The following is a 26,292-nucleotide window of genomic DNA, read 5'->3' as shown; positions in this document are numbered from 1 at the left end:
TATGGAATGAGTAGCGACTAAATGTATGTGCAGTGCCCTTAAAAAATGTGCCAAAATCTCCTATAATATTCTTCTGTTGGCATTCCCTGTTATTTATTTATTTTTAAGGTTCAAGTGCTGCCCGATGTGTGTCAGTCACACATGTATAACTGGCATACGTCAGTCACAGAGGTTCTTTAGAAAACCTCGCGAGAGTTTCCTTAGCAGTCATCGCCATGGAAACCAATCTAAACACGCGCTACATTATGTTCTAGTCGATTTTTGTTGTTGTTGTTGTTTTATTATTATTATTATTTTGTCATTGTGCAGAAAAACTGACCTGTGGAGTTATACTTTAATTTCTGGATGTAACTGTATGTATTAAATCCCGTCATGAGTCTGGATTACTACGAGACGCTCGAAATAAACAGAAATGCAACTGATGCAGACATTAAAAAAGCGTGAGTTCTGCAAGACGTTAAAGCTTTGTCTAACATAAATGTCTTACATGAGCCTTTTTATAGTGTGTGCGAGTCACTCTTTCTCATGTACGTATGTAGATATCGACGTCTCGCTCTGAAGTTTCATCCGAGCAGCAACACGAAACCTGGAAGCTACGAGAAATTTATTCAGTTGGGTGAAGCCTACGATGTTCTGAGTGATCGTAAGTTACTTAAATTCTTACTGAAACTGGTCAAAATGTTATATATTTGGCAACATGTACTCATTGTTACAAAAGAAAACAGCTGCCACATGTCCTGATTAGCTGGAAAGATTCATCATATCTGGATACTGCATGTAATGTGTCCATTTTATCCCATGACAGTTCGAAAAAAGGCAACCTATGATAAGTTTGGTGTGGAGGGTCTAAAAGGTGGTATCCCAGCTGAGTTTGGCAGTGGTGGGGCTTGGTCATCAAAGTATGCTTACCATGGGAATCCAGAGAAAACTTTCAAACAGTTTTTTGGGGGTGATAACCCCTTTGCAGGTTAGAAAACAACAATCAAATAACATACAATGAATGTTCCTTTTCCATTTCATACCAGCTGTGTTATTTTTTTTATTTATTCTTTTGTTTTGTTTTTCTTTTTTTGTTTGTTTGGTAGACTTTTATACATCTGACACTCCGCTTCAGTTTGGCAACCTGCAACCAGTGGTGGTGAAGACTCAAGATTCCCCGATTGAAAGAGACCTTCATTTGTCCCTGGATGACCTCTTCCATGGATGCACAAAAAAGATTAAGATATCTCGCAGGGTAGAAGCTGCTGTCACTCCTCAGCCAGTAGCTTTTGAGTTTTTAAATAATTCATAACTCCATTAGACTGAGAGCATCTCACGTTTGACCCAACAGTCTTAGATTAAAAACATCCAGAAACAGAAAGATGGCAATATTTCAGACAACAAAACTGAAAACTTGGTCATGATTTAAGGTGTAATGTAGCAATTTCCCTCAGGGATTAATAAAGTATTTCTGATTCTGATTCTGATTAAACGCAAAAAGCAAGTAAATAGACCACATTAGGACATTTCTGATAAAATAACAAAGCACAAACACAATTGTATTTAAAGAAAACTCTTGAAATTTAGCTTCTTTATGTTTAATTGGTTTTTGCATCACAGAGCCACTACAGTGGAATTAGATCTAACTAATTAGCAATGACTAACAACATAATTCAGGTAAATATTTAATATGTTTTACCCAATATAATATACTCTGTTATTATAAATAGAACCTCATTTGTGTTGTAGGTTATGAATGACGATGGACACACATCCAGTATCAAGGACAAGATCCTGACTATAGATGTGAAGTCTGGATGGAAAGAAGGTACAAGAATAATTTTCTCCAAAGAAGGAGATCAAGTAAGTGAAGTGCTCAAAAATATTTCATATTAAGATTACAACTTTATGTAAAAATGATGTTTCATGTGATGTAATGATCAGTTGGTTTACCTTATTTCTACTTATTTTTGCAATAGGACACTGGGAGCTTGCTTAGCCACTTAGATTGCAGAACTAGGGCACTTTGAAACAAGTTTAAATTATAGCTGACGTTTGGGGGTTTTTCATTGACACATCACATCAAATTTCTTTGATACATTTACTTAATTACTTAGATGTTAGACTCATTATCAGATTGACCAAGTAAGTAAATTTAGTAGATCTCTTCAGGATAATCCAGGTAAGAGTTTGTGTGATTTTTTCTTTTTGTCTTTTTTTTGGGGGGGGGTCAAAAACAAACTTGTTGCTTAAATTTAGCACTTATCAGACTATGCAAAGCAATCATTCAGATGTATTTCACCTTCAGGGACCAAACAACATTCCTGCAGATATTGTATTCATTGTACGAGAGAAGAGTCATCCTTTGTTTGTAAGACAACACAATGACCTGATCTACAAGGTCAAGATCTCTCTTGGGATGGTGAGTCATTTCACGGTTTTATTACTGGTCACACTTAAAGATTTGCTTTAAAAGAATGAACACTGAAGCTGTTTATTCCTACTTTAACAGGCTCTAACTGGCTTCTCTGTGGATGTTCAGACACTAGATGGCAGGCTACTCACCATTCCTATCAGTGACATTGTACAGTAAGTGGTTTCCTATGCTGAGGCACAAGTGGAATACTAAATAAAAATCTCAAATAATACAGTATTAGAAAGTCAAACACTGCATATATGCGGAATACACTGTTCTGATTTTTTTTTTTTTTTTTTTTTTTTTTGCGTCATCTGGCTCAGTAAGTGTACCATTTTTCTCTCTTTGTTTTGTCACAATATCAGCCCTACATATAAAAAAGAGCTGAGTGGAGAGGGAATGCCGCTGTCCCAGGATCCTTCCAAGAGAGGAAACCTCATTATTACTTTTGACATCCAGTTCCCTGTGAGTCTCTCCACCGAGAGGAAGCATCTGATCAAGCAGGCTCTAGATTTTATTCAATGATAACATTTTAATTACATGTACATGAGTTCACGTTGTTATATTTGAGTAAAATATTCTTTGGAAGACAGAAAAAATAAAAATGATTGTTAAAAGTCAACTGTGGTACAGCCCAGCCTTCAGATAGATATTATTGATTACAGGGAAGCTGTACAGCTGTGATTTGCAGCCATCATGGCTCGTTTCAGCTGCTCATATGTTACAAACATCACCACATTCCAGGAGCCAAGGCGCAAGAAAGATGGCATGAATCTTAAGAGAGAAAAAAGAACAGAAGAAAGATGATTGATAGTATTCCATTAATTCATTTTACATCCATCTCTCTTAAATGTTTTATCCTTCCTAAACCTTTCACCTGTTCATGCACTTTTTGCTTACCCTTTATAAAAGGCATGTGGGCCCTCTTTGGTCATCATGGCAGCAGCACAGCTAAGGACGCTGCTGTACTGGCCGACTGCAGAATTCATATATCTTGTCTTGACCACATCCACAGGAGATGCTATCACAGTTGTGCATAGTCCAGCACCAAAGGCTGATAGAAAGTGGCAGGGCAGGTTATCTGTGGGGTACGGGATGAAGATTAAAACCCAGGGCATGGAGAACATTCAGGTATCACCACGCATTATGCTGGGCAGAAACCCTTTTTTTTTACCAGTTAGTGGTGTTGACTTGAGAAGCATTTCCTTAATGAAGTCATACGTGACCAATTCTGTGCAGTTAACAATTGCATTGCGCGCAATATTTGGAGCTGTACCTGCGTGACAAAGTTGTAAAAGTTTATAAATGGATGTGTCATAAGAATTATTAGTAGACTCTTTAAGACATGAGTATAAGCTTAAGCTACCTTTCCACAGACCACGAATCCCTTCTTCCTTCCCAATGGTCTTGTAAGCATCAATAGTGCCACAGTAGCGTCTAGCATGCTCACTAGACCTGGCCTGTGCCTGAAAGCGGACTTTTACCACATCTGTAGGTTGAGCTAAAGCAACCGCCATGGCACCTGTGGTACATCCTGCAAGCAGCCGACTGCCGATGCCAACATCTGCACCAGTAAAGAGGAGATGTCCAGTCAGACTGGTGCAGGGCTGCTCTAGTTAGATCCCCACAGAATAGATACTCACGATCAGAGCCTCTAGTGTAAAACTGTTTAACAGAGTCATAGAGGCCGATTCTGATAGAAGCAAAGCTCATCTGCCTCTGGAGTCCTGCAACCAGTCCACTGTAAAGACTCCGAGGTCCCTCTGTGCGCACCATGGTGATGATGGTGCCAAACACTCCACGATACCTCATGATGGGGACTTTACCCACTTCTGCAGGGGCTTTAGCTTCTCCTTGGATCTGTGCAGCACATAGAAGAAACTCAGATACCTGAGATTAAACTAAAGTAAAAGGTAATGAACTTCTTTGTTGTTGTGAGCAAAAATGTTAAAATATTTTATGTTTATGCAGAGAATATACATTTTAGATTAAATTTTGATATACCTGCAGCCGCACTTTGGCAGTGTCTAATGGAAAAGTGATCAGGTCAGCAATGCAAGCTGCTGTTCCTGCTCCCACAAACTTTACAGCTGCTGATGTAGGCACATCTGCAGGTCCAAATCCAACCATTTTTCACAATTCTTTCAATCAATAAGAAGATTTAGTTTTTTTTATGTGGACAGGACAAGAAGCTCCTTCAAAATCTGTTAATGAAAAAGAAAATTATTTAAAGATCACTGGATTTATGCAGTTAAGTGTATACCCTGCTAACATAAGAAAATGTATTTATTCTTGGATGTGCTAGGGTAACTATATTTCTTAACTTCATCACAACATCTTAAGCTAACTTTTATCCATAAGATTTTTTTTTATGCTGAATAAAAGATGGCTCTTATTAAACGTCTTTGCAATTCAATAACACAGAAGAATAAAAGTGCATTACTTGTATTGGAGCAGTTAAAGATGGAAGCGTTAGAGATCAGGATTCTCTAAAGGTGTCTCTTTGGCTGAACTTTGTACCAGCTTTAAATTGGTTTTCTTGATTTTCCATAGAAGGTCTTTCAGAAATGATGAGTTTTAAGATCATACTCCAAGTCCTGTAAATCAGACATAAGAACCAAAAACAACACAAACAGTATAACAAAACTTTAGCAAAACTTGCAGGCAAGAATATTCTAAGAAAAAATCCAGGTTTACCGTGATTTTGTGTAAAAAAGTTGAAATGCCTCTTTAAGTGACAAGATCCAGATGGTTTTCTGGAAGTGGTGGGATGAATGGTCAGGATGCAGTAGAGTCGGGGGGAAGAGATGCCTCTTTAAGTACTGCTGTGATGCTGTTACATCATGGCACAGCATGTGTTACTGTGGTGCCTCTCCCTAATAATAACTCCATAGGCTGCCTGCTGGTCTTGTGGTCAAACTACTGTATGAACACCTGTATGACAAACAAGGAGTGGTTGTATTTGCATGGGTGACTGCAGAGTTTGTAACACAATTTTCTTTAGTTTTCTCCACTTCACCTGCAAGCTTCCTCTGTACTTTATCCACACATAAACAGCAACATAAAAACACAAAACTTTCATTTCAATTTGTAGAAATAGAGGGTTGGATCTGTACAAATTTTTTTTTTTTTTTTTTTTTTTGTATTTTTTGGCTTTTTTACCTGCTGCAAATAGTTTCATTAGGTCAGTTACTTGTGTAAGGAATGCATTGTTGTAGTGAATGCTGAGTCATCATGAACATCTAGGAACATAGAGTACGCTGCACACCAGATTAGAGCCATATGTTCAGACTGGTAATCATCTCGCCACAGCCTTTTGTCAAAATGTGCTTTAACACATTTATCCACTATACTAGCTGTGTTCAGTCTTCTATTTTTACATCTTAATGAGGTGCTCCTGTACTTTTTGTCAACACTTTGTTGCTACTGTAAATTAATCATCTGATGCTGAATTACTGAAGAAGTGGTTTCATTATTAAATTCTCACAATAGACTGTGGTGTATTTGCAGAGTGGCATTTCTGAGCAACTGTGTTTCCTGGGCAGCCCTCTGCAAAGTAATGCAGCCTTGTGTGATTAGTTGCAGTTTGGCAAATATAGAAAGAGCAGACATATGATAGCTGAGGATTGTAAAGTGCAATGTTATGACTTAGTGCCTGGGTACATGATGTCCTACAAGTGTTGCTTTATGGCAGTGCTGCGCTTCTATATATCTGACTGACCCTGTTAGGAAGTTACAGCAAGGTGCATGTGTTTCCAAGTTTCACCATACCAAGCTGCATTTATTCAGAGGTCCGGTGCCAAAGGAAATTAGTCTTTTTCTTATTCTTCTCTACTGGATTGTACTCTGCACATTACATGTCTCTTCATTTGTCTGTCCAAATGCACGTGAAAAATGTTTTATAGTAGGGTTAATTTGTAATGAATTATTTTTTATTAGTAGTACTATAATATGCAACCATTTATTGCAACATTGGATTATTTGGTCAGTATTTCTTATTTCTTCCATTTCTTTATCAGACAACTTTAGATCCTGCATGCACTGGTAATCTAACAGCACTACTTTGAGTACTATCATGGAGAAGACTCTTTAACTGTGATATTTTCTTTGAAATGTTAAATTCTATCACATGAAACCAAATAATCCTGCATTAAAATTCCAGCAAAGGGTCATTTTGTACAGTTTATTAAGCATTGCAAATTACCTTTCCTCCCATTTAAGGTGTTTACTAAAACTGCACAAAAACTAACAAAGGTAAAACAAAATGATGCAACAAACATGAAAAAAGTGATTTTTTTTTTTTATTTATTTGTATTGTAGTATTACTTTTCATCATGTGTAACATATTCTGACTCACTGACCAGCAATAAATCATACTTTTTAAAATAGGAGGCTCATACAGTCATCTTTCTGTCAAATCCCCTAACCACATATCACAAAAAATATTAAACATTGTAAACAATAACATATTAAAAATGAAGAACCATTCATTCATTCATTCATTCATTCATTCATTCATTCATTCATTCATAATAATCCACAATACAGATAACAAAGGAGGTGGCATACAGCAGAAATGATCTGTTTTCATGGATAAATTGCTCTTAATAGTAACTTTCATAACACAGTTTATCCAATCTTTCAGTTCATCCTTGTAAATGTGAAAGTCCATCATAAAACAGTCAGTTAAACAAGATTTAATTATACATATAAATATAATCTGTTGGATGTAGCATTTCAGATCCATTTTAAACATGGGGTTTTTAGTAATGGAAAGTGGTTCCCATTACAATCCATAAAATGTGCCTTTATACTCTCATCTTTGAGTCATTCTGACATTGCAGCCATGTCCCCAGTTTTTTTTTTCCTGCCACAAGTCTTCATATGATCTCATATAACTCATAAAGTCAGCATCTGAGCCACATCAACAATGTGCCCGTCTGCCTCATCACCATATATGTCCGTCTGTTTTGGGCCTCCTCTTACATTTCTCTTTTTCCCACCATGATGCAGTGTTTGCTACTGCAGGTTAGGCCATTGTATCTCTCCAGTCTTGAACTCAGTCTGTCAAGGTGGATTTAAAACGGCGACTCCCAGTACTGTTTTGCTCTGGTCATACCCCTCTTAATTTGTTCATAAGTCACAAACATCACAATGTTCCAGGATCCCAGTCGCAGGAAAGAAGGCATAAACCTGAAGGAGATGAAGGAAAGGAGAGTAAAGAAGTGCTCCGAGGAAGTTATTTTGTTGTTATGCGCGTTAATGTCATGTTAGTGTGTGTTTACCCTTTATAGAAAGCGGTGGGTCCTTCATTTCTCAGCATTGTTAGGGCACAGTTGACAGCACTGCTATACTGGCCAGTTCCTGAGTTCATGAACCGTGTTTTAACTACATCCACTGGAGAAGCCACAACTGTTGTGCAGAAACCGGCGCCAAAGGCAGCTGTGAAGTGGCATGGTAGGTTGTCTATGGGTAAACAGAGGCAGAGTCACTTTCTGAATCAGTTTTTGAGTTTTTGTGATAATTTTAATGGGATATTTGTCAGATTGACCGCTAAGTTGTTTACTTCTACTTCTCACCTGTCATTAGGTCATACTTTAGGATCAGTTCTTTGATTATATCGTAGGTGACCAGCTCGGCACAATTTACAATGGCATTGCGGGTGATGTTTGGCAAGCAGCCTGGAAGAAAGCAGGAAATGGTTATTTCCAAATCTGTGGAGAGATTATCACAAATAAATAGAACCTGAAGTGAAAAATGCAAGTACCTTTCCAAAGTCCACGTACGCCCTCATCTCTGGCTATCGTTTTGTAGGCATCCAGCGTACCATTGTATCTCTTCTCACCATCAGCCAGCCTTATCTGGGCTTGGAAGCGCACCTTCACCACATCTGTTGGTTGTGCAAAAGCCACAGCCATTGCTCCTGTGGTACAACCCGCCATGAGCCGAACCACAATCCCAGCACCTGTAAAAGGATAACACTTTTACTAAAGCAGCAGGGAAAACAGAAACTCCCTTGCTCATGTAAGACAGCAAACACATGAAACTCACTCTCAGTGCCTCGAGTGTAGAATTGCTTCATGGAGTCATAAAGGCCAATACGGACCGAGGCGAAGCTCATCTGCCTCTGGAGTCCAGCCACCAGTCCATTGTAAAGACTCCTAGCCCCCTCAGTGCGCACCATGGTGGTGATGGTACCAAACACTCCCCGATACTTCACTGCATTGGACCATTCAACTTTCTGAGCCTCTCCTTGGATCTGGACAGTTGGAGGACATTCAAGGAGTTTTAGTGGGAAATTAAAAGTCAAGAATAAAATCTAAATGTGAAGCGTGTCTAGTTCTTACCTGTAGTCTAACTTTGGCAGTGTCCAATGGAAAGGTGATGAGGTCAGCAATGCAGGCTGCCGTGCCTGCTCCGAAGAACTTAACCGCCGCAGAGGGCGCCACTTCAGTGGGTTTCATGCCAACCATCTTTTACGTCTGGGCTGATGGCAAGAATAGAAAGATCTGATCTTAATACTATTTGCTTTTGTGTAAATTACACCACACACACTGCATATCCTGAAGACTGTTGCTAGGCTCAAGGCATACAGATGTATTCAGAAGTTGTGCATACCTGTTTGTGAAGACGAGGACTAGTTTTAAGTTTTCTCAAGAAGCAGACTGGTCTTTGGAAGTGGTTCTGTTGTGGAAATACCTTTGGCCATAAACTGTCTCTGAAGTGACTTAGCCAGCATACCACCACGTCCTAAAAAAAGCAAGCATTTATCATATAATTAATGATCCATGGACTATTTTTAAACTTAGCATATAATTACACGATACAAATAAAAAAAATCAAAATTATTGACAGTTTTCAAAACCGTTATAATCCAGTAAAGAGAGAAGAGTAAACAATCTATTGCAGCATTAGTCCATTAAGTGTCCTTGCCTCTTGTTGCAGCTCGCTGCTCCACTGTGGAAGGAGCCTCTAAATTTATAGACATCTTTTTCACATGGCTTCAGGGCAGCCTACCAAGTTGTGCACACCTGTTATGTGAATGTCATGTTTTTTAGTCTGTGACACAACTGGATATTTGAGCACTTGTTGATGTGCTTGTAGTGGTATCATCATACCAGTCGTCTGGCATGATCAGCACCCATAAACATTCAAAATGTTTTCAGCATATTTTTCACTCCCCTTTTAAATTAATTCTCTACTTCCTGAAAAGGCATGAATGCATTTAAGTTTTAAGCCATGAGGTTGGGTATTTACAGAGAATTTTACGTATTTATCTGCTCATGTTACTCTGCTAACGTCACAAAGAGTACCCCGTTTTTCTATTGGCTGATATGTGCAGCCAATCAAACTGCGAGGTGTGTCTGATGGGGCATTTTAGTGGCTTTGCTGGATAGCATTTGCAATGCACATCTGAGTCATTTTTGTTAATGCCCTGCAAAATAATTTAAGGCCATGTCAGGAGTTCTAGGAATTTCCTCATCTCCCCTCCCTGTGACTGGAGTTACGAAACATCCTGGGCCAAGGAACAGCCCGTCTCCTCAGCCAATCCATTTGATGAACAAGGGTGGGTGGATGCATGTAGCATTTGAGTGCAGTCACTGAGGCTGTTTGTTTATGCAAACTAGTAACACGGTAAGGGGATTGTATGCCGGATGGAAAGTGTTAGAGGAGGATGGTGGGGGACACTTTGTAGGTACAGTATTGGAGTTCTCTGTGTGCGCATGACTTTCCATAGCAGCTCTGGGTCAGGGCTCAGACAAACATATGTCATAACCACATAGTTGACTCTGCAAAACAATCTCCCCCAAATATCCATTTTTTTTACCTGTTGCTAAATGAGTCAGAGTTGACAAAAAAAAGGGACAATTACTATATATATATATATATATATATATTACACATACTGCTGAATGTCCTGACAAAATGATTTCTTGTTCCATGTGACAAGCTACTCAAAACACTTACTTGTTTATGTAAACAAGGCTGATGACAAATCCTGCCACTGCATATTTTCCACTAGTTACAATATTTTAACTACAAAGCTATTTTAAAAGTTTATAAGCTATTGTAAGTAGAAAGTTTTAATTACACTTTCCATAGTGCATGGGTGCAAACAAAGTAGACATTACTGTAATGAACTATGTTTTAGATGCATTTAATACCCCCATGAAAGGTACAGAAAGGAGGAGCCATCACCACCATCTGCTTCCTCACCTGACACTAAAAACAGATTCTAGTGAACACTGTGTGAGTAACCTTTGCACACACAGACAGTCAAGTAAACACCTCACTGATCCGGCTTCAACCAGTTTGCAGCCAGTTCCCCCCTCCCTCTGAAAATGAGACTAAGCAAGCAGACTGCCATCACTACATTGCTTCCTTTGCAAACCTGGATTCAGAGCTATGAAACAGATCATCTCCATTACACTATAAATAAAGAGCAGAATTCTACTAATAGTCTCTGCGTCATATAAAGGTTAGTGGAGCACAGGGCATCTGATGCTGTACACCTGCTTTTCTCCATTCACAGATTTTTTTTTCTTTTATTAGTTTAAACAAGGATGAACATAACACATGATATCTGCCATCTTCCCCCCACCCACACACTAAAAACAGCTGCACATTACACAATAAAACAAAAAGAAAAAAAAAACCAACAAAACAAAGAAGAAGAAAAACTTTTGGCCATATGAGTCCAAAATCTAGAGATGAGTCTGCACTCCCAAAAACTATGGAAATAGGTCCCCCTGTTTGATTTACTGTTAATGCAGAGGGGAGATATGGCTCTATCTATTTTATGCAAAAAAAAAAAAAACTGGTGTCAAATGCAATCTATGGAGTATATTGTTATAAGTTGTCCTCAGCATATTACTGGTAATTGTGTTCTTATCACATCTATTGCCTCTTTCTTTCTTTTGATCCTCAACAAATTTAATGCCCAGTCATCTTCCTATTTATGGAAGAAGTTTTGTAACTGAGAATAAAAAACAAAAATGAACTGCTGTAAACTTACAGTTTAGAAGAAATGTTTCCAGTTTATTAAGGTACAAGGCAGTGGTAGGGAAATTATTAAGGGAAGATATGAACTGTCTTTCTTGTAAATTGCAAAAAGAAAAACATGACTGTCAAATTTCCAACATCTCCTGCAACTGCTGAAAGGACATAAAAGGGTTGTCTTCAAATAGATGACAAAGTACATGAACACCCTTGTTTCACTATACAGAAAACAAAGATGAGTTGATACCTGCAGGGAAGTCAGGGCTGTGAGTAACAGGGGAAAGTGGGGATTTCCTGTTCTTGTCTCCCAATAATGCATAATACAACGCACCACACTCTAATGTTATTGTAGAGTTATGTTTTATTTCAGTATTAATATCATTTTCCTCATAGGTAACCAATCTCCATGGGGAGTGTGGATAACAAGCCCAAGATTCACCACAGTTATATTCACTAATAGAAGAATGCAACAATGACTGGAGGTGGCCAGCATGGCAGGCCCAATTATAAAAAAAAATAAGTTAGGAAGAGAACAGCCTCCTATGTCAATGGGTAGCTGCAATATTTTAAACCTCTGTTTGAGTTTCTTGCCATGCCATATAATTTTTGAGATTACCTTCTCTAGTTCCCAGTTAACTTTTTAAATAAAGTATAGCAGAAGCATCAGCAAAGGGTATAAAATTCGGGGAGGAGATTCATTTTAATAAGACTAATTCATCCAAAATATGACAGAGATTTGGTCAACATTCTAAGTCTTTTGTTTTTTTTAACTGCATCTCTGACTGTGGTGAAATTAAATTTCCACAGCTCCTTCTAGACAAGAGGAACTTTACCTCCCATATATCTGAAACTAGAAGCTGACCATGCAATGTTCAAGTAATTTTTAATCTCAGTATTGCTCAAGCCTCCAAGCGGCCCGGCCTCCGATTTATTAAAACTGATCTTATAGCCAGATATAGCACAAACAGAAAAATGTCATCAGCATACAGGGCAATTTTTATGCTCTGTGTTTCCTATCCAGACACCCCTGCATGAAGTCAGACAGTCTCTGCTAGAGGTTCTAACGCCATGGCAAGGAGAAAAGGACTTAGTGGCAGGCATCTCTGACCACAGGAAAAGGCTTTGATTGAGGGCCATTAGTTATGAAAATAGCTTTTAGTGTATGATATATAAGCTGGGTCCATTTGATAAAGTCTCTACCCAAGCCAAACCCAAGCCTGTTGAAGGCCTTTCGGTATGAAGAGAGATAGCTAATGCTTTTTGTTTTGTTTTGTTTTGTTTTGTTTTGTTTCTAAGTGTTTTGTAAAATGTTTAGAAGTCTCCTGACATTGCTAGAAGAATGACGGCCATGAATGAAACCTGTCTGATCAGGATTTATAAGGACTGGAAGCAAACTGTCAATGTTAGACTAATTGGTCTGTAGGACCTGCAAAGATCTGGAGGCTAATTTCTCTTCAAAATCACAGAGATGCAGGCAAGGTTTAAAGGAGAGGGGTGGCAACCCTCATTAAAGTAATCTAAGTACATATCTGTGAGAGGGCCAACTAATATCTTGCAAAACGTCTTATAAAAATCTGGGCCAAAGCCATCCGGCCCTGGAGCTTTACCAAGATCACTAATGGCTTCTAAAACTTCATCCTCGTCTGCAAAATGCAGCCTTTTGGTTATCTCATAAAGATGGGAAGGCTATCTTATTAAGAAGTTTCTAAATTTCTAACCTCTTCAGGAAAGGTACAGGCTGAGCCATAAAGGTTTGCATAAAATCATTTCATTATTGTGTTGAGATCTGTTGACTTGAAATGCCTGAACCCATGTTCATCTAAGGGAGAAGGAATTCACATACAAGGCGAGTATGCTATTTAAAGAGCAGAAATAAAGGACTCTAAACCGGCTTTTTGTTTGGAATTTTTTTTTAATTTCCTAGTATTAAAAAAGAATCTAAACTTGGCGAAAGCTTTTCATGCTAATTTAACCTCATCAAGCTTCATTTTGACATACAACATTTCAAAGCATACATGAAAAGATGTTTCACCGAGGCCCCAGATGGACCTACATACCAGAAATGAGTCAGTGCTTTGCTAATTGTTTGTACTTGGCACGGGTTGGCAGTATTCTTTTCAAAGCCCAGTTTTAAGATCAGATGCCATTGGAGGAAACAAAGGAGTTCTGACTTCATTTTAGTGGCTTGTGATGGCCGCCTAGGCAGCCACACACAGTGAGCCCAGTCTGGTGACCTTTTTCTTTATTTCCATTAATTTAATAGACACTTTATTTGTAATACTTACCATTTGTTTTATATCTTAGTTTATTAACAGGGTTGGCTGGGTGGTTAACTAATTGGGTGCACACTTTTAGTTGACTCATTCTTGTCACATTGTTAATTTGGTTTACTGTCAGTTAATATGTGTTTTCTTTGAGTTGCCAGTTCCTGGTGAAGTTGTTGTATGTGGGAAAACCAAGCCTGCTAAGGAAAAGAGTCCCAGCTGATGTGGATCTCCCTTGATGAGACCACAGCCTTATTGGAGTCTTCCATTCCACAGGAGAATAGTGGGAGAGGGGTTTAGGTTTTCTATTGTTTTTGTGTTACTTTATTTGTTTTTTTATGTAGAATTATGATTATTTAGATTTGTTTCCCTAATAAGTTAAGAGTCAAAATTGTTTAAGTTCTGTTATGAATTAGTTGACTTTATTAAGTATGTTGGAGATAGTTATTTTATGTTTTCCCTCTTGTGTCAAAATGGTCTGATCAGCCAGTATATAGTTTCCCTTGTGTGGCAGTTAGTTTACAGTGCCTTATGTTGATGTTCTGTTTATTTGACCTCTTTTGTGGGCCCAGAACTTTTACTTTAGAATTTGTATTGTTGTTTTGTTTTGTGTTGTGTTTTTTTTGTAAAATTAAATGTCAAAAGACTTTCTTTTAAAAAAAATCTCCTGTGCTCTCTTCATCCTTGGACTTGGTCCCTCACATGGCTTTTGTTTTTTTTTAATAAGGTTACTTCGAAAACATACAGCACAAGAAAAATTTAGAGGAAACATTGAAATAATTAGAAATTTCCAGTACAATACATACTTTATAAAGAAAAGGAATTATATTACAAAACATATATGTAATGCCAGGAAAGGGGTTAAGGATGTCACTGAACACATTACATTTTAAAATATGTTTTTAGATGTTGTATAAAGTGTTATGTGTAAATACTTGCTTATTTGAAACTTGATACAACACATTGTGAATCTTCAGATCTTTCAGATTTGAAAATGAAAAGTGTTTTGTTTTTTTTGTTTTTTTTTTGTTTTGTTTTTTTGTTTTGTTTTGTTTTTTTTTTTACTTTATGAAGAAATGTGCAGAAGATTTTTCTAAAATACTGGGCATATCATCAATTACAGCATTACAGCACACAATATTACAGACTTCGAAGGAAAAAGCATTGATACCAACAATAATAATACTAATTTGAATAGTGCCTGTATGAAAACTAAGAATTATGGTTGTTGTTATGAAAATTTTCACCAAAACATTTTAGTCTTCAGTTACTGAGAAAACTATTTAAAAAAACAACTAGGATAAATCTTTGCTTTATATTACAAATTATTAACTTGACTTCATGTTTTCATTCTTTTTTCCATTACTTTGACCTTATGTTTCTAAACTGCAGTCACCATTTGTGTGTCTTGAAAGAGGCAATAATTTATTCCGTTTATTCAGTTTCACCTTTACCTGATTGAAATAAGCAGACCTGCTACTGTGGCTGATCAATTGTCACATTTGCTTTAAGAAATTCACTTAAAAATCTCTGTCTCTCATTGAACAAACACTGGCTCTTCTATTTTTAAAGTTGTTGTATCTCTTAGTAATTTTGGCTTTTGGTTTAGCTCTAAAGTTTTCTGTTAATATAACATGCTCACACCTTTCAACTTCACACCTCAAATTTTCAAGTAGGGTTTGTGTTATAAATTTAGTCTTGCAAAACACTGCTCAGACTTCTTTCAGTATAAACTTTGAGCTGAAAATGTAACTGAAAAAATTGAATTGAGCGTTAAATTTTAATTGAATAAACAGCTTATGCCGGTGGTTTGTTTAGCCAGTAGAGGGCAGTGGTGCTTTATAACCTGTAGATTAACCTACTGGAGAGTAAAAGGACAGAAGAAGAGAGGCTAGAGGAAGAACGCTAGCAGTTAGCCTAACCGTTAGACTAACGCAATTTATCCAATGTCTGGCTAGGTTTGGTGGCTATTGCGAAGAAATTCTTATGCAGGGAAAGAAAAGGAAGGTCATATCTGAGTTTTCCTGACAGAGACTAACTATTTTTCTAACGCTATGGAGAAACAGTTGCATTTGAACCTGCTAGCCTCCAGACCTCCAATGGCAGGTGGTTTTCAGTCCAGCTCTAAAATGAAAATGGGGTAAGTTAGCTAGCATCTCATTCGCTTGATATGTCGAGTTTTTAACGCCTTTTTTTATTGTTGCCACCGTCACACCAGTTGGTTGTTATCACTAAAGCCAATCAAATGTCTACATTTGCAGCTTTTTACAAGTAAACGCAGTAGATTGCGTTTGACTGGCTAAGTTAGCTGCCACTGCGTTGTTAGTTTTAGACCGTCTTTGTTGCAAAACATGACTGTTGTAGCTCATATCTTTTGGCATTTTAACATGTTATATTTCAAATCTATTAAAAAGTCATTTAAATACAGTGAAGCGGAACTGAAACATAATGACAGTAACCCAAAGATGTGTATTCCTGTTTATGTATCCATTACTTAGTGAAATCCCCCATCCCCATTCAGAGTTGTTTCATAAACACGTTTGTGCTTCTTAGATTTATCTATGAACTACATGTCGTGACAATGTTCTAAACAAACTTAAAACTTTACCTTAAAATACCAAAACAGAGCCAATAACATGTCTTGGATCTGTTATGATATTGTGAGACTATTGGTAGATAATCTGAAAATGTCCCCAAATTCTCTTTTTTGGTACAGTTATGAACAGTTATAAGTAGATGATAAAATAACAAAATTTTTGTCTAATTATCCTGGGATTTGTTCCTGTATTACTTTGTCCTTTTTACTGAAGTGGGTTTGTTTATTTGTATTTTATGTTCTTGCATCTTTTTGCAATATTGACACAGGTTGCATTAAAGCATTCTTGGTTTTTGTTAACTGCAGACCTGGGCGGAAGAGAGATTTCACCCCTCTGCCCTGGAGTCAGTACTTTGAAACCATGGAAGATGTTGAGGTGGAAAATGAAAATGGCAAAGATATATCCTTGACTGTTGTTTCTGTTTGTTGGGGGAAAAGGCAGCATGAATTACTGATGGCGAGTCTTTAGTTTCCTTCAGACATGCACTGCTTTCCATTAAACAGACTGAATATGTCAGTGTCATGTTTGAATGAACATGCCTGTGCTTCTGACTGGCTTGAATCTAGTAACATATCAGTGTAACATTTCAACATGGCACATCTGAACTGCTAAAGTCACATTAATAGTCGCACAGTATCAGTGGATTAATTTGGCCTTTGAACAGCTTTTAAGAAGAATCTGACAGATCATGTCTGTACATAAATCACAGTGATTTCCAGACTTTATTTTTGTTAGTACAATTTAACCCTTACAAGTAAAGCAATGAGTGTTCAATAGAAAACTGTAACTATGAGGACTTTGGTGATATACTTTATGTACTGTCTACTCATGCATGAATGAAAGTTACTGCAAGCACTGTGGTTCTCCATCACTTTTGCAAATTAAGCTTGAGGAAGATTAATAGAAAGGTTGCAGTTGCTTTAACAGATTGATAAAACACTCTAGTTTGTGAATATTGTGATTAAAATACTCTGCTTTTTACACTGATGTTCCACTTCAACATACCATAGAGAACTTCAAGTATTTATAGTGTTTATCCTGTTTTGAGCTGCATATATGATACGATTCTTGCACGGGTTTGTTTTACACTCCCTTGACTACACAGAACATTTTCAGAATTTACTGCAGTGGCTCTCGTGGTCCCGTGCTGCTACTGCTCCACGGAGGAGGCCATTCTGCTCTTTCCTGGGCAGTATTTACTGTGAGTCTTACTTTTTCTTTTGTTTCTGTTACTGACACCTTCTATCCTGACGGTATGTAAGATATACACCAGCATAATGTAAAATATTTATAAGGCTGTTCTTTAATAGGCACATTTTCTGTACAAAATGTGATTTATAATTATTTTTATTAATTTTTGTGTGTGTGTGTGTGTCTTTATGTATCTTTACAGGCTGTCATATACAGCAGGATCAACTGCAGGGTGGTGGCTATGGACCTTCGAGCTCATGGTAAATAGAATCAGACGTACTGTATTAATTCCAGACTGGGAAATTTCAGATCCCAGATTGGTAAATATCAGTCATACTAGATTATAGTATTAAATACTAGATAGATTTCCAGTATAGAAATTTTGAGATACAAATGATTAAGGATGCACCGATACCAGTATCAGATATTAATCTGATACCATGTGCATGTACTCTTACTCGGTATACATAAAAGTGCTCCTATACTACAAAACCGATACCAGTGTTAAAAAAAACTAGTGCTGTGAAATTAACATGTTAATGCAAAGAGATTAATCTGTGAAATTGACTTGCATTTTTAAAATGCATTAACACATAAACCACCAAAAACCACCAAACTAGGTAAAAGGTCCGAGGCCAGCTCCCATGTTATCAAACGCGACATTATAGCACTCCTAGCTGACAGCAGGTTAGCCTTCCTCTCCAAGCTCAAGATGTCCTTCCAAGAACTTAACGACAAATTGGATGGAGTCCAAAAAACCGTCGCTAGCAAACAACAGACTTTCGTCACTAGAAGAAAGGCTAACACTGTTTACCAGCGGCTGGAGGAGGTAGAAACTTTATGCACTCAACTTTAAACAGATAACAGGAAGCTAAAGGCTAAGCTAACTGACCTGGAGGTAGTGATGTTACGTCTGACACAAAAGCCCCAAAGCCTGCAATCAAGGCTCTGTTTTCCCTGATTCACGCGAGTGTCTCGTGTGATTTGGCTGCTCAAAAAGCTGCGGAAAATGCAAGAAATGCTCTGCTTAATTCCAGGTGACAGTGAGGTGATACAGCACATGCAGCACTGACTAAAGCAAAATACATCAGCAGTTTGACAGAATTGATTGTCTGACTTCAGCAAGTGGGTGTGAGTAAATCTTCTCTTCCGCACCCGAGCTGGACCGGGCTCACTGCAGCAACAATCCGCAAACCAAAGCCCGGGGAAAAACCATGACCTGCTTCCACTACTGCCAGAGAAGGGCACAGTTGGTCCGGGTTCAGAGGGGAGGTACGCTGCTTTGCCAGGGCCATTTATTCAGAGTTTATGAAGACAACTTCAGGAGTTGCTCAACCAGAGTAAGGAGTATAAGAAAGTGATGTCCTCCCTTTACAAGATGGGATTGATGGGATGGCATCATCCAGCAGGACATCTCCCGTGTCTGGCTTCGGTCAGCAACGGAAGCTAAGCAGTTCATCCAGGCACTTGGTAAACCGTCCTGACTGTTAACTTGATTAGTTCTGGGGTTAAAAATAATAATCGGACCTAAAGATTACAAACCTGAAAATCACAAACGACCTTCTCATTGCAACTGACTCTGGTTTACTCTCAATTTTCATCTTTCTTGATCTGAGTGCGGGCTTTGATACAATCTCTCACCCCATTCTCCTCAGTAGACTCTCCATCGGTATCACTCAAACTCCCCTTGACTGGTTTCACTCGTATCTCTCTGGCCGCTCTCAGTTCATACAGTTAAAATCGTTCAGATCCCACCCCTCCCCAGTCATTACAGGTGTGCCCCAGGGTTCTGTCCTTGGGCCCTTTTTCATCACGTACCTCCATCCCCTTGGCCATATATTCTGCAAATTTAACTTTCATTTTCACTGTTTCACTGATGACACCAAGCTCTACCTCTCCATCAAAACCAACTCCACACTCCCACCCTCCTCCCTTGCCTCCCGTTTACCTTAAATAAAAACTTGGTTCGTCTCAAACTTCCTAAACTAAACAGTATCAAAAGAGAAATTCTTCTAATTGGAACAAAATCTCTGTCATCCAAAGTTAACAGTGTCTCTGTGACCATTGTCGGCTCCATAGTCTCCCTTTCCCCTCAGGTTAAGAGTCTGGGTGTCATTTCAATCTCACATCAGTAACGTTACCCAGTCTGCATATTCCCATCTACAAAGCATCAGTCGATTCCTCCCTCACTCCCCATGCTGCCGCTATCCTCCACATTGCCACCCCATCTCGCTCCCTTAGATCTTCCTCCTCCATACATCTCACTGTGCCCCCTGCAGGCCTCAGCACCAAGGGGAGCCGAGCCTTCAGTCGCTCTGCTCCCCAGCTCAGGAACTCTGCCACCAGACATCAGGAACTCTGACACTCTTGCCATTTTCAAATCCATACTTAAAGCTCACCTGTTTAAAACTGCCTACCCATTTTAACCAGTAAAAATGCAAATTTACTCTACCATTCATCCATTTCTGTATTTTCCTTTTGTTCTCTTAGTGCACTTTGTATGTTTGTTTTTATTCCTGATTGGCTTATTTTTATATGTAGTTTTATTGTTACAAATGTCCTTGGGGGTCTTGAAAGGCGCTTTGAAAGAAAATGTAGTATTATTATTATTATTATTATTATTATTATTATTATTATCAGAGTTTGCAATGCACAGCTATAGCTACCTTACATTTAAGTGGTAATCATCACAATCATTGTTAGTATTCTCTTTTTTTAATTAATTTTTTTCTTTTATTTTAAATTTTTCTTCATTTTTTATTTTGATTTACATTTTGATTTATTTAATTCTATTTAACAACATTATCACTCATGCCATATTATAAATCTGAATTTGGCATTATCTTGGCAAAAAAAATACTTATTTTTGGTGTGGATGTGCTTTAACACAGCAATGAACCAAATCCACCAAAAACCACTTATCCTCCTTATTTATGAAGATTCTGACAGTTTTCCAGTCTTACATTTAGGGCATAGCTGCAAGATTACTTATTTATTATATCACACAACCACTCAGTTGTAACCAGTGAACTGTAACAGGATTTATTAGCACTCATATCGTAAAAATGTGGTATCGGTGCGTCCATACAAATGATAATAAGCATTCTATGATTGTGTCGAGTGAAAATTTATAGATAGTTATGTTATCCCAATGAGGGATTTTTTAAAACTTTTCTTATTGCCTGGTTTGCTATTAAGAAAAATGTTTATGAACCACATTTTATTTCTTCAATTTAGAAGTTGTGATAGTTTTAAAGAGAACATTGACATCACCAGAGAACAAATCCGATTTTTGCCTCTTTATAACCTGCAGGTGACACTAAAGTGAAAAATCCTGAAGATCTCTCTGCAGACACTATGGCCAAGTAAGTAGTTGTGTGCAGCAGAGATAGACAGTAGTTTTGTGGAAACAAGTTAATTTTAATTTTACATTAGCAACAAACATACTAATCTACAGAGGGCATAATGATCCAGCAGCCTCAAGGCACGGTCAGTTATAAAGGGGATACACCCTTGTCTATAAATGTTTAATGTATTTCTCTTAAAGTGTTCTTCTTGTAGAAATGAAATAATTTGAGAGTTTTGGTTTTAGGTTTTGATATTTAACAAGAATGTTTTAAATGAATATATTTGTCTGAAAATGACTCGACCATAATATACGAAAAGTAATAAGATTAACAGATTGTTCTTTCTCGTTTAAAGGGATGTCGGTAAAGTGGTGGAGGCACTCTATGGCGAGAACCCACCTCCAATCATGATTATTGGACACAGTATGGGTGGGGCCATTGCAGTTCACACCGCCGCCGCTAATCATGTCCCATCACTGCTTGGACTCTGTGTCATTGATGTTGTTGAAGGTAAAATCTGAAGACTTTTTAAAGTTGGTCAAGCTGTTAATTTGAATGTTAAAAATGAAAAATATACCAAACAGCTTTTATTCATTTATACAGGAACAGCAATGGATGCTTTAAACAGTATGCAGAATTTTCTCAGAAGTCGGCCAAAGACGTTTAAGTCTCTGGAGAATGCGATAGAGTGGAGGTAAATGCTACACGCCTGGTTATCTGTTACTGGATTATGTTATACTCCTTTAATTTATTGATTTATCTAATATTGCTTTATGCCAGGGCTTTTAAATTCAGTCACACAAGGACCATAGTACTGCAGGTTTTCAATGTCTCCCTGCTCCAACACACCTGCTTCAAATTAAATGGATCCAACAGCCTGTGAGGTCCTGCATAATGACTGGTTAATTTAAGTCAGGTGTGTTAAGCAGGGAAACATGAAAAACCTGCAGGACTGCGGCCCTTGTGGGACCAAATTGAAAAGCCTGGTTTATGCCAACTCGGACATTAGAATCTTTGTTTTCAGGGCATTTGTTTATATAATTTAGCTATTCAGGCCTCAAATGAATCGTTTCAGTATCATATCCGTAGACAAGTGCTAAACTTTTTTCCATACTTTCACTTCCAGTGTGAAGAGTGGCCAGATTCGAAACATAGAGTCGGCACGGGTGTCGATGGGAGGCCAAGTAAAGAAGTACGTCTGTTCTGCTTCGCTTCTGAACACAAAGTGCTTCTTAGAGTTGTGAGTTTTATTGAGTGTTTTTTACTTTCCCTGATATTCCAAGATGTGATGAGTCCACCAGCAGCCCAAGCGTGTCTAATAGCATTGGTGAGGGCATTATAGAAGAAGAGGAGGATGAAGAGGTGGAGGAAGAGTCCAACAAGAAAAGAATGAAGGAAGATGACCAAGAGGTTCACACTCTTAACAGTGCTCATCTTTCTCATTTAATCTATGCTGTGGTGAAAGAGATTTTTTATCTTTTCTTCCCATCCAGATTAAAAAGGAGAGCATCTTCACCTGGCGAGTTGAGCTGTCAAAGACAGAAAAATATTGGGAGGGCTGGTTCAGTGGTCTGTCCGCCCTCTTTCTCTCCTGCCCTGTGCCAAAACTGCTCCTGCTTGCAGGTTCGATACTTCTTGACCACATTATGAATTTAATATGTCATACACATAGGTTCTTTTGACAGGTCGTTTTAATATTATTTGTTTTGATGATCAGAAATATTTTTATTTGTATTAATTTTTTAAGCCATTAACCTCCCCTTGACTTGTTCCTCTTGTGCAGGAGTGGACAGGCTTGACAAAGACCTTACTATTGGACAGATGCAAGGTACAAAAAAGTTTATAATTGATCAGTTTTTCTTCTACATCTGTTTATGACGTGGAATACACTGAGCTCCCAAAAATGGTTGCACTATTTGTCCACAGGGAAGTTTCAGATGCAGGTCCTCCCTCAGTGTGGTCATGCTGTTCATGAGGATGCACCTGAAAAAGTAGCTGTACACTCTTACATTTACTAAATAAAAAAAAAAGTACTTTTTCTTGATTTTACACATCTTGTTTTATGTGTTAATGTGATTAAGATTCAAGTTTTTGCTCTTTAATAACTTGATCCTCTGTCTGTTATTGTTAGGTAGCAGATGCTTTAGCAACATTTATGGTCCGGCACAAATTCACTGAGTTTAAGGAGGGATATCTGTGGTAAGTTAACCTTCAAAAGAATGTGATTGTTGTCAGTTTTATCAGTTCAGTATAGCATGATCAGAGATGGGGACTCGACTCTGGGACTCAGACTCGAGTTGCACTTAAGTCGCATTTCCATTGACTTGAGACTCTACTTGGACTCGCGGTTTGAGACTTGTGAACAAACTTTTTTTTCTCTCTCTCTGTCTGATATCATGTCTGCTGTCATTTCTCCAGACGTAACGTCACACAAATGCGCCTGCAGTGCACACGCAATCGATCAAAACACTGACAGCAGTGGAGAACACAGCTGCTGCTGCAGCACCTGTAACTTTTGGGTAATAACTTAATGAAAAAGGGACCAGTGTGAAAGAGCGGCAAACTGGAACGTCTGTGTTATAAAAATCCAAGACACTGGATCTACCACATCCACCTTCATCCACTTTAAAACACACCTGGAGAGGTTAGTCACTGTAATATGAAAGCTAATGTTAGCATCTGTGATAGCAGCAAACTAGCAACATAAACATTAGCTTTTCACTTCATTTGTATGAAAATAACATTAACTCCATCAAAGTGGCTCCGCTGTGTTCAGAAGGAGACATTTACTGAACAGTTTCCATAAACTGCTGACTGTGCTATGATTACGTTAAACTGGGATCAGACCTACTATAGACAATGTGGTTTTACTGGTTCTGCTTATTACAAATGTGCAGCTGTTGCAGATTTAGGAAAGAAAGTATTGTGTCTACAAATACTGGATCTAAATTATTTAAAATACTGAGCTCTTTTATTCAATTTTAAAAAGTTTACAATTTTTTCTGTACTCATATCAGTTATTTCAAGCCCTTTAAAAAAAATAAGATTTTTATGAAGCTCTAGTGCAAGGATCACTAACTATGGGCATGTTGAGCCACTATTCTGCAGATTTTACATGTTTACCAGCTGCAACACATTTAGGTCAAATTATTGATGAGTCATTAAAAGGTTTGTGCAGAACTTGACAACAAGCAGTCATGTGGATTACGTGTATTGTAGCAGGGAAACGTCTAAAACCTGCAGGACAGCTGGTGATCCTGCACTAAAGTGCAGCATATTGGCCCTCCTCTCTACATTCAGAAATAAATGCTATGAATTGCACTGTTAGTTTTTTAAATGTCTCAGTGGATCCAGATGGATTTTGGTTCACATTAAAAACTCTTGGATAAGTTATGTTAAGAACATATTTACTAATCCGAATAAATTCCCATGTTCATCTACAGGTTTTCTGAATTCAGTAAAGCAAAGGAACAGAGCTTTTGTCAGTTTAAGCTAAAGATCAGTGCTGTTACTAAATGCTGATAGATGAAGGGTGAGTACGAGTTTTACATTCCTTGGATATTATAATGTAGGCCAGACCGCAGGCGTCGCATGGCAGATTACTCATTACAACGAAAACTGACTTGCAACTTGACTTGGGCTCGAGGTTAAAGACTTGACTTGGACTTGCAAAAAGGACTTGTGAAACATCTCTGAGCATGATAATCATTTTACAGATTTTGTAAAATATAAAGGAAACTTATAAAGAAAAGAAAGCTTAAATAATGTTAAACTTGATCATTTACCCATTAAGGAAATGTTTTTTGTATTATTTTTTAGGGTTTTTAACCTGGCTTTTTAAATTGTTTTAGACATTTTAAGAACTATTCTTTAACTTACCATCAAACCAGATTTTATTTGTGATATGTGGTAAATATTCCTCTTAGGTGAGTTATATCTAAATGTAGCCTTCAGTGAAAAGAGGGGTTACATTTTTAATCCCTTGTTGGGACAAATTCACTTTGATGGTTTGTGTAAAAAAAACTGAGGTTGTAAGTAATTTATGCACAAACAGAAGGTTGTAAAGTGTTCACAAACATTGAAGATATGATATAAAGTTTGCATTATTTTATTATCCCGTTGCTTTTTTTTTTTCCAGCTAATTTCCTGTCGATAAATAGCCAACAGCTGTAGAAGAGACATTACAAGACTGACATCACTGTCCAGCTGAACAGCAAGTTAAAAGAAATACATTTATTATTTTTATTATGATTATGTTGCTTTTGTTATGTAGATATTTTGCCTTTCAGCTTTGCCTTATTTTTATTTTAAAATTGGGTATTGATTGTACTTTTCCTTTGTATGTATTTTTTATCTTTTAAAATGTAATGCTCTCCTTGTTTAATGGTTCATTTTGAGTGATTGCATCATTGTTTATGTGTTTGTAATGTTTGAATTCAAATGATGATTAAAGATGGATGCAGCCAACACTATCAGCCATGCCTTTGTATTTTGCATATGCTTAAAAATATCAAGGTCATAATAAATGTTGAACTTTTACACATAATGTAATATTGACTTAAATTTACCACTATAGTTATATAATAAATACATACACAGATGTGCAGGATCACTGCAGTTCAGTGCTAAATTATTCTGAGTGGTTAACTTTTATTCTTTGTTTACATCTTCAGGAACACTCGGGGTAACTAAATGTTGATGACTAAATGATGTCTGCTTTTTTTTGGTCATTAGATCTCGGCTAAGCACTTTGAGAGATTTTAGAGCAGCATATTAGCTGGCACAACCATTATGAAAACACTGAGGGGATATTGTGTGGAAGGACACTCTCGTCCCTCCGGTCAATATAGTTTAAGAACACGGAGTCACAACACTTGATTGTTTTGCCCCTTTTAAAGATATGGAAGCACCATCAGTCAAATGTGACCCTAAACTAAATAAAACATGCCCCTCTAATTAAAGATTAGCATTTTTGCTGCAATTCTTAGTTTTTTTTTTTCTCAATTTCTTTAATCCATACCTGAAAAGTTCCCTTATATCTTTTATTCCTGTTAAAATTCCACTTTCCTAATCAGGAGAGGAATCTGTTAAAAGTATTACCAAAAACAACACGGTGAGCTGTTCAGGCTCAGTGTTCAGGTCTTTATCTGATTGATGTGAAAAATTACTTTTACTGTGACCACATGATCTTGTTATATTTTTCAAAATGTAAAGATTTTTGGTAACATGGGCAAACTTTAAAAAACAGCACAGTGCTGAATTATTCTGCTAACTGGTGTGAACCTCATACCTTGCTGGCTCTGTTCATGTGAAGTCATGAACCTTGTGGCCTGTCTTGGAACCAAAGAGGGTGTAATTTATTAAAATAACTAAAACTTGTCCACCATCTACTGCATAGGCTGCTTTGTTCTCGCTGTAGTCTACTTTGTCAAAATCATCCATAAAGACACTTCCTCTAAGACTTCAGAAGCCTAATTTCTAAATTTTACCCAAAAGCC

The 26,292-nt window shown here is 37.6% G+C and overlaps 4 protein-coding genes across 6 annotated transcripts; 2 read left to right on the top strand and 2 right to left on the bottom strand.

Moving 5' to 3' along the window:
* Positions 1–236: 236 nt before the first annotated feature.
* Positions 237–3,007, top strand: dnajb13 (DnaJ heat shock protein family (Hsp40) member B13). Its single transcript, XM_042009434.1, has 8 exons — positions 237–440; positions 540–643; positions 806–967; positions 1,086–1,234; positions 1,729–1,842; positions 2,288–2,401; positions 2,492–2,568; positions 2,761–3,007. The coding sequence occupies exons 1-8, from the start codon at positions 373–375 to the stop codon at positions 2,918–2,920; spliced, it is 948 nt and encodes a 315-aa protein (XP_041865368.1). The 5' UTR covers positions 237–372; the 3' UTR covers positions 2,921–3,007.
* Positions 3,008–3,033: 26 nt separating this feature from the next.
* On the bottom strand, positions 3,034–5,291 carry LOC121655012 (mitochondrial uncoupling protein 2-like). Its single transcript, XM_042009435.1, has 8 exons — positions 5,093–5,291; positions 4,839–4,992; positions 4,400–4,599; positions 4,039–4,255; positions 3,762–3,959; positions 3,570–3,671; positions 3,296–3,476; positions 3,034–3,169 (listed from the first exon to the last, which is right to left on the bottom strand). Exons 3-8 carry the CDS (start codon positions 4,523–4,525, stop codon positions 3,055–3,057), a joined length of 939 nt encoding a protein of 312 aa, XP_041865369.1. The 5' UTR covers positions 4,526–4,599; positions 4,839–4,992; positions 5,093–5,291; the 3' UTR covers positions 3,034–3,054.
* Positions 5,292–7,202: 1,911 nt separating this feature from the next.
* LOC121654347 (mitochondrial uncoupling protein 2-like) lies at positions 7,203–9,323 on the bottom strand. Its single transcript, XM_042008441.1, has 7 exons — positions 9,014–9,323; positions 8,743–8,882; positions 8,447–8,654; positions 8,163–8,360; positions 7,975–8,076; positions 7,681–7,861; positions 7,203–7,588 (listed from the first exon to the last, which is right to left on the bottom strand). The coding sequence occupies exons 2-7, from the start codon at positions 8,866–8,868 to the stop codon at positions 7,474–7,476; spliced, it is 930 nt and encodes a 309-aa protein (XP_041864375.1). The 5' UTR covers positions 8,869–8,882; positions 9,014–9,323; the 3' UTR covers positions 7,203–7,473.
* A 6,197-nt stretch (positions 9,324–15,520) lies between these two features.
* Positions 15,521–25,261, top strand: ppme1 (protein phosphatase methylesterase 1). Of its 3 annotated transcripts, XR_006012993.1 has the most exons (15): positions 15,521–15,799; positions 16,562–16,655; positions 17,365–17,457; positions 17,650–17,707; positions 20,761–20,812; positions 21,150–21,304; positions 21,398–21,488; positions 21,921–21,986; positions 22,078–22,204; positions 22,288–22,417; positions 22,578–22,622; positions 22,721–22,785; positions 22,926–22,993; positions 23,213–23,438; positions 24,238–24,457. XR_006012993.1 is itself a non-coding variant. In XM_042008971.1 (14 exons), exons 1-14 carry the CDS (start codon positions 15,714–15,716, stop codon positions 24,934–24,936), a joined length of 1,134 nt encoding a protein of 377 aa, XP_041864905.1. In that variant the 5' UTR covers positions 15,521–15,713; the 3' UTR covers positions 24,937–25,261. The 3 variants fall into 3 exon arrangements, 2 of the variants coding, with proteins under 2 accessions (XP_041864905.1, XP_041864907.1); XM_042008971.1 differs by lacking the exons at positions 23,213–23,438; positions 24,238–24,457 and adding an exon at positions 24,933–25,261; XM_042008973.1 differs by having other exon boundaries at positions 23,213–24,457.
* The last annotated feature ends 1,031 nt before the right edge of the window (positions 25,262–26,292 follow it).

This window comes from Melanotaenia boesemani, chromosome 15 (genome assembly GCF_017639745.1).
Source record: "Melanotaenia boesemani isolate fMelBoe1 chromosome 15, fMelBoe1.pri, whole genome shotgun sequence".
NCBI classification, from domain to species: domain Eukaryota; kingdom Metazoa; phylum Chordata; class Actinopteri; order Atheriniformes; family Melanotaeniidae; genus Melanotaenia; species Melanotaenia boesemani.
The sequence above is the reverse complement of the archived record's forward strand: the minus strand, read 5'-3'. Positions and strand labels throughout refer to the sequence as shown.